General features: G+C 37.2%; 1 protein-coding gene across 1 annotated transcript; it reads left to right on the plus strand.

Moving 5' to 3' along the window:
- Positions 1-1,250: 1,250 nt before the first annotated feature.
- On the plus strand, positions 1,251-12,014 carry LOC110134631 (killer cell lectin-like receptor subfamily E member 1). Its single transcript, XM_020889251.2, has 7 exons — positions 1,251-3,037; positions 4,194-4,397; positions 6,323-6,427; positions 6,658-6,696; positions 7,525-7,688; positions 9,653-9,753; positions 10,885-12,014. The coding sequence occupies exons 2-7, from the start codon at positions 4,211-4,213 to the stop codon at positions 11,006-11,008; spliced, it is 720 nt and encodes a 239-aa protein (XP_020744910.2). The 5' UTR covers positions 1,251-3,037; positions 4,194-4,210; the 3' UTR covers positions 11,009-12,014.
- The last annotated feature ends 3,090 nt before the right edge of the window (positions 12,015-15,104 follow it).

Below are 15,104 nucleotides of genomic sequence, written 5' to 3' on the forward strand. Positions count from 1 at the left end.
CCTGGGTGTTCATTGGAAGGACTGATGCTGAAGCTGAAACTCCAGTACTTTGGCCACCTCATGAGAAGAGTTGACTCATTGGAAAAGACCCTGATGCTGGGAGGGACTGGGGGCAGGAGGAGAAGGGGATGACAGAGGATGAGATGGCTGGATGGCATCACTGACTCGATGGGCATGAGTTTGAGTAAGCTCCGGGAGTTGGTGATGGACAGGGAGGCCTGGCGTGCTGCGATTCATGGGGTCGCAAAGAGTCGGACATGACTGAGCCACTGAACTGAGGAAAGTAATGTGATAGATACACCTATTAAGATAGACAAGAAAAAAAGTTCATCACTAACTTAAAAATTTATATATGTGAAACACATATCACAGAACCTGAACCATGTAACCTAAATAATTGAACATACAACATTAATTTAACAAAGTGATGAATTGAAATTTGGTGAAATGAGACAAAGCCAGCCCATTTAGGGTCTAAATTAGCATGATGTTTCAACCTTAACCTATGGTTACTGTGACCTTCCTTTCATTAGGATTGTGTGACTCTAAAAAAAAAAAAAAAAAAAGCTTGTGTGACTCTGATCTGAAGAAGGATAACAACCTAGGTTGAAGATGGTGTTTGCCGTCTCTGACCTGTGATTTTTTCCAGCTCATCCATCTACTCAGTCAGACTTTGAAAGCTTTTTAAAAAAATTACAATTATTTTAATTTTTTTGTTACAGGATAATTGCTTCACAATGTTGTGTTAGTTCTGCTGTACAATAAAGTAAATCAGCTATCAGTTCATTTCAGTTCAGTTGCTCAGTTGTGTCTGACTCTTTGCAACCCCATGGACTGCAGCACTCCAGGCTTCCCTGTCCATCACCAACTCCCAGAGCTTGCTCAAACTCATGTCCATTGAGTCAGTGATGCCATCCAACCATCTCATCCTCTGTCGTCCCCTTCTCCTCCTGCCTTCAATCTTTTCCAGCATCAGGGTCTTTTCCAATGAGTCAGTTCTTCACATCAGGTGGCCAAAGTATTGGAGTTTCAGCTTCAGCATCAGTCCTTCCAATGAATATTCAAGACTGATTTCCTTTCGAATTGACTGGTTGGCTCTCCTTGCAGTCCAAGGGACTCTCAAGTGTCTTCTCCAACACCACAGTTCAAAAGGATCAATTCTTTGGCTATATGCACACACATATGCCCTCCCTCTTGGATTTCCCTCCCACTGCACCCCCCATCCTCCACTTTTCTTGGGCAGTCACTTAATTATTACTAAATTGTTCTAGAAGGTCAGGAATTCTGCAAGTCTTGACTGGGAAGCCTGATGTTCACCAAAGTTTTTCCTGTTACCTTATGCTGGTTTTTGTTGTGGCTAGGTACTTAACTGATTTATTAATAGTTTAATAAGAAAGACCCCAAAGACCTAAAGATATTTCTTTAGTATCGGGAGATTAGATACTGAATCCTGGGCCAGTGGCTGAGCATGGGGAAAAGACTGGTAACAGGGCTTCCCTGTTGGTCTATTAGTTAAGAATCCATCTGTCAATTCAGGGGACATGGGTTCGATCCCTTGTCTGGGATGACCCCACATACATGGGAGAAACTAAGCCCATTGGCCACAACTACTGAGCCTGCACTCTAGAGCCCACGAGCCACAGCTAGTAAAGCCTGGTTGCCCTAGAGCCTGTGCTCAGCAACGAGATGCCACCGCAATAAGAGGCCTGGGCACCACAAACAAGAGTAGCCCCCACTCACCACAACTAGAGAAAGCCTGTGTGCAGCAACAAAGATCCACTGCAGCCTAAAATAAAGAAGTAAATAAAATTTTAAAAAAAGAACTAATAGCCTAAAAAAGGCTTGTCTCACTTCAGAGAGATAAGCATACAGGAAGGATTTTTTTATGTAATTTACCCTAGCCATTTTGTAGCTTTCTGGTTAAATTTAGCTTTGTAAACAGGCATGCACATATTACATGTGTGTTGATTATTTAATCATTACTTGCTGTATATGGCACTTGACCGCATACTATCTACCCATCTTCATTGAGCCAAAACATAACTTTTGGGGTATATTGTCAATTTTGTCATAAGCAGAGGAGTTTGGGGAATTTTGGCATGCTTCCATGACGTGCCTTATTTCCTAGTGTTTTTCTTTCCCCGTGTTCTGTCCATTAAGGAACACGGTGGTGGTGGTGGAATAGTCCCTAGGTCGTGTCCGACTCTATGTGAGCCCGTGGGCTATAGCCTGCCAGGCTCCTCTGTCCATGGGATTCTTCAGGCAAGAATCCTAGAGCATATATTGACTTAAAAAATAGCTCACTCTCCCTTTGTTTAGTTTAGGATTTTGTGATACTTTTTGATATAATAAACTTCATTTTATTATCATAGTGTCATTGAGAGCGCCAATATTGTGATTACCTTGAGATTTATTTAAAGATCATTTTCTCCCCTAACTTACACATTGTTCCTACCTTTTAAAATTTCTCTGTATGTGTGAATGTGTGAAGAGAAATCTCTGATAGGAAAGATGTCAGTACAAAGTCGTCTATGTAGCCTGAATGAAGAAATTGCAAGGAATTTCTTTATCCACTATAGATGAATTTTATGTCTACTATGGTTTCATAAACATAAAATTACCTAGAGGTAAAATTATCAAAATATATGGTATTTCTCAGGACTTCAGTCCAGTGGAATGACTGATACACAAACATCAATTATAATGCAGTGTAGTAGATAATATAGAGGAGCAATGTTTTCTTTTCAGTTCACAAAAACTATTATTTAGTATGGCTGAGAATAAAGTGCATGTAATATTTTCTTGTAACTTTGGCTTAAGTTACAAGAAATAAGATTGTCTCACCCATATTGTGGGTGCTAAGGACAAATGCAGAAAAAAAAGAATAAAGCTTCCTGTTGGTTATTATGAAACTTTGCACAACAAGTAGTTTTTCTACGGAGGCACAGTTTCTGATTCTGTGCCAACTTACCAGGTCCTGCTTCCTCAGACTTACACAAACTAATTCATAGCACAAGGAATTCCCTCCTCATTTCAGGTATGTTTTACTGTTTCTGGCTCTTTTGTAATCCCTCCTCCACTAATTCCTGAAAGATGTCACCACTAGACAGTTCTTCTTTGTGCAGTTTCTAGTTTTAAACATTTTAAATAAATTTAAACTTTAAGTATAATATTTTTTTTGCTTCAACATATTGCATTTTGCTTTATTTGATTATGTTCTTTTCAAGTCTTTGATGTATGTCCAGTAATCTTTTTTAAATAAAGTTTCTCTGAGAAGTTTAAACTGAAGGTATTTAGAACCCTGATAAATAAGGGACTTCATCCTGTTTAGTGTTTTGCCCACACTGAATCTGATAGCCCATGTTTACAACAAAATTCTTCACACTTTTGAAGTTTAGCTTTTTGGATACTTAACCTATTTTGTTTATTTTTTAACAATAAAGAGAATTTATATAAAACATAGAAACAAGCTATTAAGTCCACTTATGGGGTGTCTTATTTCAGTTACAAAATAATACAGAAGATATTGTTCATAAGTCATGTTGTTAATCATAGAGTCACTTAGGAAAAGTGAAATGGTTAACTCTGTGCTTTAATCGTAAACTGTGCACTGCCTCCGAGAATCACAGATAATAAACATATTTCAATTTCTAATAATAGCAGAACACCAACTCTGTCTTTTACTATTCAGTTTCATGAGGTAAACTGCAACTATATTAGAAATAGGCTTGGAATTTTTGGGTGACTTCATTGCAGACCTAGAATTTTTAAATTCTGTACTAAAAGCAATGATTGCTTTCTATGTAAGAATTGGTTAAAGAGAGCTTAACTTTTGTAGGGTTCTATTTCCTTTACTTCTCTGTTCTTGGTGACATTTTTTTCCTGTACTCAGGGCTTCAAACTGTTGAGAACATGCTTATGGGAAGTGTAATAGATGTATCTATTTATCAACTCAGATTTTATTTCATTTTATTTTATTTTGGCCATGTCATGTGGCTTGCAGGATCTTAGTTCCCTCACCAGGGATTGAACCCGTGAACTCAGCAGTGCAAGTAAAGAGTCCTAACCACTGGACTGTTGGGGAATTCCCCACAACTCAGAGTTTATATTATTGTTTCATTTTTCTATATTATAATATGCCTTCCCAAATTATAGAAGGATATACTGATATTTGAGCACTTTATCCCTTACAGTTTTTTCCTATATAAAGATGGATGAAGAACCCATAATTTATAGTATTACTACTCTAAACCAGGATTTTCAGCAGAGGCATACACCAAAAAATATTAAGCATAAATTGGATCCAAATGAATTGCCATTAACCAAGAAGAAGCTGAAACACCAGAAGCCTTGTAAAAGACAGCTCAAAAATATAGCAGAAGATGTCAATGATGAAGGTAAGCTACATTAAAACAGTATTCATAAACATGTAGAGAATGCCTAAAGTTATATACTGACATGCTCTGCACTAGGGGGATTCAAAAATACAATAGTTTCTATAGTTAAAAAATGAAAATGTACAAGCAAAAATGTAAATGTTACTTTAGCGCAGATAATGCTAAAGGCCAAATGTTAAATACTGCAAATAATTTAAAAGATACCTTGGATAGTTTAGAAATCTCACTGCTAAAGTGGGAGTTTATTTAGACTTTAGAGGAAGAATATAATTTGAATAGAAAAGCGTTGGAAAGTAATTCCCTTGAGACAACAATGGTAAACAAAGGACAATGACTAGCTGTGGGTGTTTGAGAGGATTGAGTTAGATACCTTGATTGGAAGCCAGAAGTTGTATAGTGTGAGAAATAAATATTTTCGACATTGATTTATGGACTAGAGTGTGGTATACTTTGCCCCATAATCTTTGATGTAACTATTTACATAAGCAGAACATAAAGGTTATTTCTTTTAAATTTGGAGCACGAAATAGATGGGGTAAATCATTGTCAAGTGTCACTGAGAATCCAGGTGAAGTTTGGGATCCTGATGTGAATTAGTAGCAAGCTGTTTGACTTCCTTCATCAGATATCTGTAACAGTACACAAGGTGTATAAAATGGAAAATGAGCAGTTGGCATCAGTGCAATCACTCAGTTGACCCATCACTAGGTCTAAGTTGGGTGATTAACGCATGGTGGTGATAACGAATGAAGAGACTGTAAGAGATGTGTGACAATAATATTGGGGAAGAAATTCAGTGGGGGCAAAGAAGTTGATAGGAAAGATAAAGGTGATACTCAGAAATTATTTTCTTGCTTATTAAATGTCCCCCAGTTGAACGACAAAAATAAGTCTGCATTTTATTGCTTCTGATCCTCCAACTGGTGAAGTACAGGTCCGTTGCGGATGCTGGCAGCTTTTTTTTTTTTTTTTTAAAGATTTTTTTTTTTTTGATGTGGACCATTTTTAAGTCTTTATTGAATTTGTTATAATATTATGTCTGTTTTATGTTTTGGCTTTTTGGACCTGAGGTATGTGGGATCTCAACTCCCCAACCAGGGCTCAAACCCACAGCCCCTGTATTAGGAGGCAAAGTCTTAACCACTGGGACATCAGAGAAGTCCCTAGCTTCTTATTCTCTCCATAACACCATCACTGGTTCTATACTTGCATGAAACACTACAAACCTTAATATGTGAGAGAAGAATAAACAAATGGTATTTGTTGACTTCCTGCTCTAGTAGCCTGTTTTATCTTTTCATGTTGGAAAACTGCTCAGTACCTAAATGAATCAGTTGGCATTCTGCAGTTTTCTTGCTCAGCTTATCTTTCTTTTCTTTTTTGGGGGGGAGAAGAATTATGGTAAGCTTTGGAGGCAGCATTAGTGAATTAGGGGCTCTGTTTTGCTGTGAATTGATTGTGTTATCTTAGACAAAAAGCTTATGTAAAAAATGAGATTGTTTTCAAACTTCTATTTCAGTATTATCTAAAATTGTTTGAAAATATTTTGCAGGCCTATTGTGAGAATCAAGAATTGACATGTATTTGATGTGTTCTTTTTTTTTTTTTTGTGGTAAGAGATGATTTCACTTTATTTATTTTTTAAATTTATTTATTTTTTTTCACTTATTTTTATTAGTTGGAGGCTTAATTACTTTACAATATTGTAGTGGGTTTTGTCATACATTGACATGAATCAGCCATGGATTTACATGTATTCCCCATCCCGATCCCCCCTCCCACCTCCCTCTCTACCCAATCCCTCTGGGTCTTCCCAGTGCAGCAGGCCTGAAAACTTGTAAACTACTCCTTAAACATTGTGTTTATTTGTCCAGTCATCTTGCTTCATCTCATTTTGATTCTGCTTGTGTTTTCAATCCTCTCAGGAGATGTCTTGCCTCTTCCATGGAGACTCATTTCTAGCATGCTGGGTGTCTTGTGCCTTCTCCTAATGGCCACGGCCATTGTGGTAGCTGTTGTTACTGCAAACTGTAAGTGAATACAGAAACTTCCAAATTGTCTTCCCCTCAGGAACACTGTCTAATTTCATAGAATATGATAAGCCAAAACAGGCTGAGAATAATTAGCTTACCAAAATTCTTCCTTTTTTATTTTCTTGAAAATTGCTGTTTATTTTTCTGAAATATAGTCTTTGAGTATCTCATTTTTGATGTTTCAATTTAAAATAAGATCTACTCATGATATTTGACTGTTTTTGCAGCCTCTTCCAAAAAACCTCCTCTCAAAATCCAGCAGAAAGGTAGGTTTTACAGACTGATTTCTTAAACTGATTTAAAAGCATTATTGTGCTGGTCAGAGACCCAGGTTCTATCACTGGGTAGGGAAGATCCTCTGGAGAAGTCAATGCTACCCACTCCAGTATTCTTGCCTTGAAGAATTCCATGGACAAAGGAGTCTGGGGGGCTTCATGGGGTCATGGGGTTCATGGGGTCGCAAAGAGTCAGACATAATTAAGTAACTAACATTATCACTATCTATCCACACACATGGAGATTTCTCTGGGCAAGTTACTCTAGTGTGTAGAATAGAAAATATAAGGCATAATTCCAGCCATCAAATAACTTACAGTCTTGTGAAACTGAGGTTTATGTATAATTAACTGAAATATAGGAAGGCAGGGGTAAGGTTTTCAGAGGGTTTCCTGGGGATTTTTAAGAAATTGTTGTAAAACTTCATATGTTTGTAGGGGAATAGAAATACCTGTAACGAGAACAAATTTTGGAGAAGTAGAGTTTATATTACAGGGGCAAAATATTAACAAACATTAATCTAATGGAGATGTAATGTGAAGACATTCTAGCCCTGAAATGCTGTAGTATCAAAGTATGGAGATAAGAACATGAATAGACTGTAGGTCACCAGTGTCATATGATATATGAAGTGTCCAACATGTCTCAGAAGTGAGAGAAAAAGAAAATTTTTCATTCTAATTAATAATTTTATTATGAGTAATTTTTGTGTTTATGAAATGTTACTTTAATGACAAAAGTGTACTTCTGTTTACAAGGTGTATTTAAAAAATAATAAAGTCAGACTTTGTGATTATTTTTTCACAATGCAATCATAGAGAACCTGTGTCTTGGACCTCAGTGTCATTCTTGTCCAGAGAATTGGATTTGGTTCAGGTGTAGCTGTTACTACTTTTCCAAGGAAGAGCTAACTTGGAGAGAGAGTCAAAGTGCCTGTTCATCTCTAAATTCCAGTCTCATCAAGATAAACAAGGAGGAGATGGTACGTTGTGAAACAGAGCCTCAAAATGGTATGTGAAATATGTGAAGTTGATTGAGTGGATTAAGCTGAGAGTCATTGCATTTACCTGACCTCAGCACTAGACAAATGGCTTCAGCCATTTCAGACATACTCTTCAGGGTATGACTAGTTTATCTTTTGTTTACATTTTCATGTGCAAAATGTGCCACCGAATCTAGCTTTTATGTAAAGGGGAGAGATGTTTTGAAATAATAGGTATAAAGACCTTCATGTACAGACAGGTATTGTTAGATTCCCCTTATACAAGGTACCTAGAATAGTCAAATTCACAGTCAGAAAGCACACTGGTAGATGCTAGTGGCAGGGGAGTGCATTGCTGGGGAGGGGCGATGGGGAGTTAGTGTGTGGTGGGGACAAAGTTTTGGTTTAGGAAGGTGAAAAAGTCTGGAGACAGGTGATGGTTGAGAGTTTCATAACAATGTGAATGTACTTACTGCCATCATGGACTGTACAGTTAAATATAGTTCAAATAGTATATTTTATAGATGTACAGAACAGAATTTTGGACTCTGTGGGAGAAGGCGAGGGTGGGATGTTTCGAGAGAACAGCATCAAAACATGTATATTATCTAGGGTGAAACAGATCACCAGCCCAGGCTGGATGCATGAGACAAGTGCTCGGGCCTGGTGCACTGGGAAGACCCAGAGGGATCAGGTAGAGAGGGAGGTGGGAGGGGGATCGGGATGGGGAATACTTGTAAATCCATGGCTGATTCATGTCAACGTATGACAAAAACCACTACAATGTTGTAAAGTAATTAGCCTCCAGCTAATAAAAATAAATGAAAAAAATAAAAAGAAGTATATTTTATATTATGTGAACATGGTAGTTGCTCAGTCGTGTCCGACTCTTTGTGACTCCATGGACTGTAACCCACCAGGCTCCTCTGTCCATGGGATTCTCCAGGCAAGAATATTGGAGTGGGTTGCCATGCCCTTCTCCAGGGGATCTTCCTAGCCCAGGTGAATTCTGCTGCTGCTAAGTCACTTCATTTGTGTCTGACTCTGCGCGACTCCATAGACGGCAGCCCACCAGGCTCCCCCGTCCCTGGGATTCTCCAGGCAGGAACACAGGAGTAGGTTGCCATTTCCTTCTCCAGTGCATGAAAGTGAAAAGTGAAAGTGAAGTCTCTCAGTTGTGTCCGACTCTTAGCGACCTCATGGACTGCAGCCTACCAGGCTCCTCCGTCCATGGGATTTTCCAGGCAAGAGTACTGGAGTGGGGTGCCATTGCCTTCTCCGCAGGTGAATTCTACCCCCCTCAAAAAAAGACGTTTAGAAAATATGCATATTGAATGAATTTTGAAGGAGACAGTTATTACAACAACTATCCCAATTAGAGAAAAGAGAACCTGGTATGTAGTCCAACAACCAGAAAGTATAGCCTTTGTGGTCCAAAAGTTAATGGCATTGTGTGAGCAATGCCTCATAATCTAGAACAGGATGCGAGGAGATTGGAAGAGCTTTCCCTCACTCTGCCAATGGACATCAGCATCGAGTTAAAGCATCCACTGTAAGAATTCTTCTGATAGAGGATGTTCTCTCCATTCTTCACCTGAAGAGACAGGAATTAGACATTGGGGGTAAAATTAATCTTCAAGACATCTATAAAGGTCTTGCTTATAGACCTTGATGCCTTTTTAAAAAATCTTACTCCCTTATTCACCAAACCCACACTATATTTTTGCTCATATTTATTTATTTTCCGTGTCTCCCATGAGAACTGGGAATTTGTGTTGTTTCTTGCTGTATCATTAGCTAAATCTCAAACTGGTCTTTGAATATAGCATATAATAATGAGGTTGTGGATGGGATGAAATGAATAAAGGTAAACACGGTGTTGAATTTTTTTTGAGGACTCTCATGCAGTTGATGAAAAGATAATAATGAGAACTTTGTATTTGCATGTATTTGTTTATCACCAGCATTTCTTCTCCTTAAAATCTTTCTTTTGGATTGGAGTCTACTATAATGAAACTGGCAGGCACTGGATGTGGGAAAATGATTCACTTCTGCCTTCTGATATGTAAGTTTCTGTCTGACATAGTACAGCCTTCTTTGCCCTTGGTTTAATTGCTGCATTTGCCCAAAATAATAGAAATAAAGGGTGCCCGAGACACAATTTCAAGGACATTTAGGGAATTGGGAAAAGAGACAGTAATTTAAATCCAATCCCATGTCCAGAATTATAGCCTCCAGAAGCAGATAATATAGCTCAGTTCCTTAATAAGTTCTCTCCTGAGAATTTTTCTTACACATCATCTCAGTTTGCTGGGGCTCTCATAACAAGGCACTACAGATGGAGTAGCCTAAATAGTGGAAATTTATTTTCTTGACTGCAGTGGATAGAAGTCCCAGGCCAAGGTGCTGGCACTTTGGTTTCTTCGGAGGCCTCTCTCCTTGACTGTCGACTCTTTGGGTCTATAGGTGGTCTTCCCCCTATGCCTGTTGATGAGCAAATTTCCTCTTGTAAGGACAGCAGCAATATTGGGTTAGGGCCCACCCTAATGACCTCTTTTAACTGAATTAATTCTTGAAAGAATTAATTACACTTGAAAGAATTAATTAACTACACTCATATTCTAGGGTAACGGAGGGTAGGATCCCAATGTATGCATTTTAATGGGACACAATTCAGCTCATAACACAAACCATGGATTAAAATCTTCTTACTTCCTCACTAACCACAGTGCTCTATAAGACCCAACTTCCAGGTCATTAATATATCTTTAAAATCTCCCTGGATTTTTACATTCTACCCACCATCTGCCTAAACGCTATGGACACTAAAAATATTTATTGTCCTCACCAGAAAAATGTGATGGTACCTGTTATTCATAGGCTTTTCACGCTTTTGTTTTTAAATTGTCTGTCTACTTCTATAAGCAATGATAATCAGCCTGCTCTCCATCCTCTCAGACGCTTACATCCTTATGTGAGTTTTTATGAAATATTTAAAGTTCTGTAATCTATCAATAAATTTTCAATTTGTAAAAATCTTAGTTATCTGTGCTACTGATAGAAATTCAATTTGATTCAATTATATGTACATTGTGTTTTAAGTATTTATACATAAAATGAAAGTTTTATATTTCTTCTCTCTGGTATTTACTTGTTATAGAATTTCACAAAAACTATGCCATTTCTTCTGTTTTAGGTTTTCTCTTTCTACACCTACATTAAGACAAAACTGTCTATCTTACAAATCGAGAGAAGTTTATTTAAGTGAAAGCTGTGGAATTAAACAGACTTACATTTGTAAGAATCACATTATTTTTTGATACATATATGTGGAATCTAGAAAAATGGTCCAGATGAACCTACTTGCAAAACCTATTATCAAACCTAGAGACACAGATGTAGAGAACAAACCTGTGGACCCCAAGATGGGTGTAAAGGGGGAGTGGGATGGACTGGGAGATTGGGATTGACCTATATACACTACCATGTATAATATAGATAACTAATGAGAACCTACTATCTAGCACAGGGAACTCAATGCTCTCTGGTGACCTATAGTTGTAAAGCAGTTATACTCCAATAAGAATTAAAAAATAGAATCACCTTATTTATTCTGTAAATTCACAGAAAAGATGAGCATTACTCTTATCTAACTCTACACCTTGATAGAATCGCCAATGGTCACTTTCTTGGTCTATAGAGAAAATATGTAAATAAACACCTCTAGTAAAAATGGAATGGTCTCAAAATATACTGCAATGCTATTTTATAAATGTACTATAATTTTGTTGAGTGGGTATACTTTGATTTAGATGACTTTCCATGAAATAACACTGTGATAATACTTAGAATATATATGCCAATGCACTTTAGGAGACATTGCCTTAAATATTTTCTGAATTACACCATGAGATAAGTTAACGAGACAAGGTTAGACTGTGTTGGACATTAAACAGTTGTCTTATGTAAACTTACACTATTGTCACTGATATATGTATTGCTTTTTTTGTCTATAAAATTGTCAAAGTATATTGTTAAGTGATAGAACACAGAACCAGATGTAGAGATTAGTATAACTACACAAGAAATAGAATTGTTCCATAATTTTTTCAAAATTAGTTTTCAGCTTGATTACTACCCAAAAGTCCAATTTATTTTGTAACATGGTGACTCTGAGATAGCTAATTAGACCCATAGGTGACAATGTGGTTTAAAAGGATTTTGCTTTAAAGTCTCAATTGTGAAATGTTCATTCCTTTAAGTTGTTCTGTTGCATAGTATTTTTAAAAAATCAAAAATAAACAATTAGTATTTATTTCCTTTTAATTGTATCAAAGCCTTTAGAATTATTAAAACAATAGTGATGACAAGCTTTGGTTCATCTTCTCTAGGTCTTAAAACCTTCTATACCTTTTACACATACAGATACAATAAGCTCCTTTTTATGTTTATTTAATAAGATTTGGTCTAAAATTATATGCAAAGAGCAAAAGTTATGCTTTACCAAAGTTCTTATTTCACTAGAGCAGAAGCTACATGATAATGACAGAAGAATTAGATATAATCGTCCCTTGATATTTACAGGAGATTACTTCCAGGATCCTTGGTGGGTGCCAAACTGTGTAGATGTGTCAAAGTCCTTATATAAAATATTTGCATATATTTTACAATATTTGTATAAATGTATGGCTTATGTACAAAAAATAACCTTGGTGTATTATTTACATATAACAGATGTACATATAAGTCATCTCTAGGTTATTTATACCAAATACAATGTAAATACTATGTAAGTTGTTGTCAGAACAATGTAAGTGCTATGTAGATAGTCGCCTGGGTGTGGCAAATTCAAGATTTGCTTTTCAGAAATTTCTAGATTTTTAAAAATATTTTCAATTCATGATTAGTTGAATTGGAAGATGCAAAACCCACGGGTGCAGAGGTCCAACTGTGCTGTATTTGTTCTTAGTTCAAGCATTTCCATTGATGAAAATAATCAATAAACAATCTCTAGTAGGAGCAGAAAAAGAGCTTTATTTGAGGCAAACTGAGGACTATAATCTGGAAGACAGACTCTCCAATAACTTCTCTGGAGAAGCAGGATTTTCAGCATTGTTTCATATCTTGTTAGAACAAAGAACAACAAGCAAGTCAGGTATACATTCCTTCAAAGTGAAGTGAAGTTGCTTAGTCGTGTCCGACTCTTTGCGACCCCATGGACTGTAGCCTACCAGGCTTCTCCGTCCATGGGATTTTCCAGGCAAGAGTACCAGAGTGGGTTGCCATTTCCTTCTCCAGGGGATCTTCCCAACCCAGGGATCAAACCTGGGTCTCCCGCATTGCAGGCAGATGCTTTACCCTCTGAGCCACCAGGGAAGCCCAACATTCTTTCAAGGATTCACAAAAAAAGAAAAAAGATCAGCATGTATGCAGAGGGTCAGTGTGGCTGTGGCACCTAGGAAGAGAGTCTTACCATCAAAGGAGGATCAGCATTGGCATCCCCAGAAGGGAGCATTTAATCTTTATTTTTAACATGGACATTCTTCAGTTCTGATCAATGTGTCCTTTTCTTTAATAATTAAAGCAGATGTACAGTGTATATTTTAGAGGCCACAAATAAGGTGTTAGTTTCCCTGATGGCTCAGATGGCAAAGAATCTGCCTGCAATGTGGGAGACTTGGGTTCAATCCCTGGGTCTGGAAGATCTCCTGGATGAGGGAATGGCAACCCATTTCAGTATTCTTGCTTGGAAAATTCCATGGACAGAGGAGCCTGGAAGGCTGCAGTTCATGGGGTCACAAAGAGTCAGACATGTCTGAACAACTAACACTTTCACTTTAGTATAAAATTCAAGTTAACTTATGCATAAGCCACAATGACTTCCGCATACCTCAATAAGTCAAAACTCCTTTTGTCGGTTTCTTCCACTCCTCCATACTTACTTTACTATGCTTTTATTCTTTAAATATTTCCCTTCCTAGATGGTCATTCTAAGCCAAAAAGCAGATCAGAGCAGCTTTTCACAGTTTAGTTTCTTACTCTGGTATGTAGTTTCATGAAGATTTTTAAAAAGAGTTTCCTTTTTGAATCATGGTTTTCTCTGATATATGGCAAAGAGTGAGGTTGTAGGAGCAGATGGTAGTTCTATATTTAGTTTTTAAAGGAACCTCCAGACTATTCTCTGTAGTGGCTGTACCAATTTACCTTCCCACCAACAGTGTAGGAGGGTTCCCTTTCCTCCACACTCTCTCCAAGATTTATTGTTTGTAAAATTTTTAGTGATGGTTATTCTGATTGGTGTGAAGTAATGTCTCATTGGTGTTTTGATTTGCATTTCTCTAATAATTAGTGCTGGGAAAGATTGAGGGCAGGAGGAGAAGGGGCTACAGAGGATGAGATGGTTGGATGGCATCATGACTCAATGGACATAAGTTTGAGCAAATTCCAGGAGATAGTGAAGGACAGAGAAGCCTGATGCACTACAGTCCATGGGTTTACTCAATGGACATAAGTTTGAGCAAACTCCAGGAGATAGTGAAGGACAGAGAAGCCTGATGCACTACAGTCCATGGGTTTACTCAATGGACATGAGTTTGAGCAAACTCCAGGAGATAGTGAAAGACAGAGAAGCCTGATGCACTACAGTCCATGGGTTTGAAAAGAGTTGGACACAATTGAATGGCTGAATAACAGTGATAATTAATCATATTAAGCATCTTTTCATGTGTTTTTGGCTATTTGGAAGTCTTCTTTGGAGAAAGATCTGTTTAAATCTTCCACTGATTTTTTTGATTGGGTTGATTGTTCTTTTGATATTGAGCTGCATGAGTTGTTTGTATATTTTGGAGACAAATCCCTTGTGGGTCACTTCATTGCAAATATTTTCACCCATTCTGTGGATTGCCTTTCATCTTCTTTTTGGCTTCTTTGCTTTGTAAAAGCTTTTAAGTTTAATTAGGTCCCATTTGTTTATTTTTGCTTTTATTTTTATTATTCTAGGAGGTAGATCAAAAATATCTTGCTGTGATTTATGTCAGAGTGTGTTCTGCCTATGTTTTCAACTTGATTCCCTTAAAGTTATATAATTGCTTACAACAACACAGCCCATGTGCTACAATACATGGTTTTATTACCTACTGTTGAAGGGCAACATCTGAAGCATTGACATGCCATGTTACAACTCACCTTGTTTAGAAGACAGTGAATAATATAACTGAATTATTAGTATAAACATGCAAATATCATACATAACTTATAGACATTTCCCCCAAATATCCCTGAAGTATATATCAGCATTATCCTTTGAAGAAGAAGAACCTGAAAAGCTGTTGAACCCCAGAATAAAGTTAAGCACTGCCATCCATATCATTGTTATAATGTGAAAACTTAAAAACAGAACTGGTGATAGAATTTTAT

The sequence above is a fragment of the Odocoileus virginianus genome, unplaced genomic scaffold (genome assembly GCF_023699985.2).
Source record: "Odocoileus virginianus isolate 20LAN1187 ecotype Illinois unplaced genomic scaffold, Ovbor_1.2 Unplaced_Contig_11, whole genome shotgun sequence".
Taxonomy (NCBI): domain Eukaryota; kingdom Metazoa; phylum Chordata; class Mammalia; order Artiodactyla; family Cervidae; genus Odocoileus; species Odocoileus virginianus.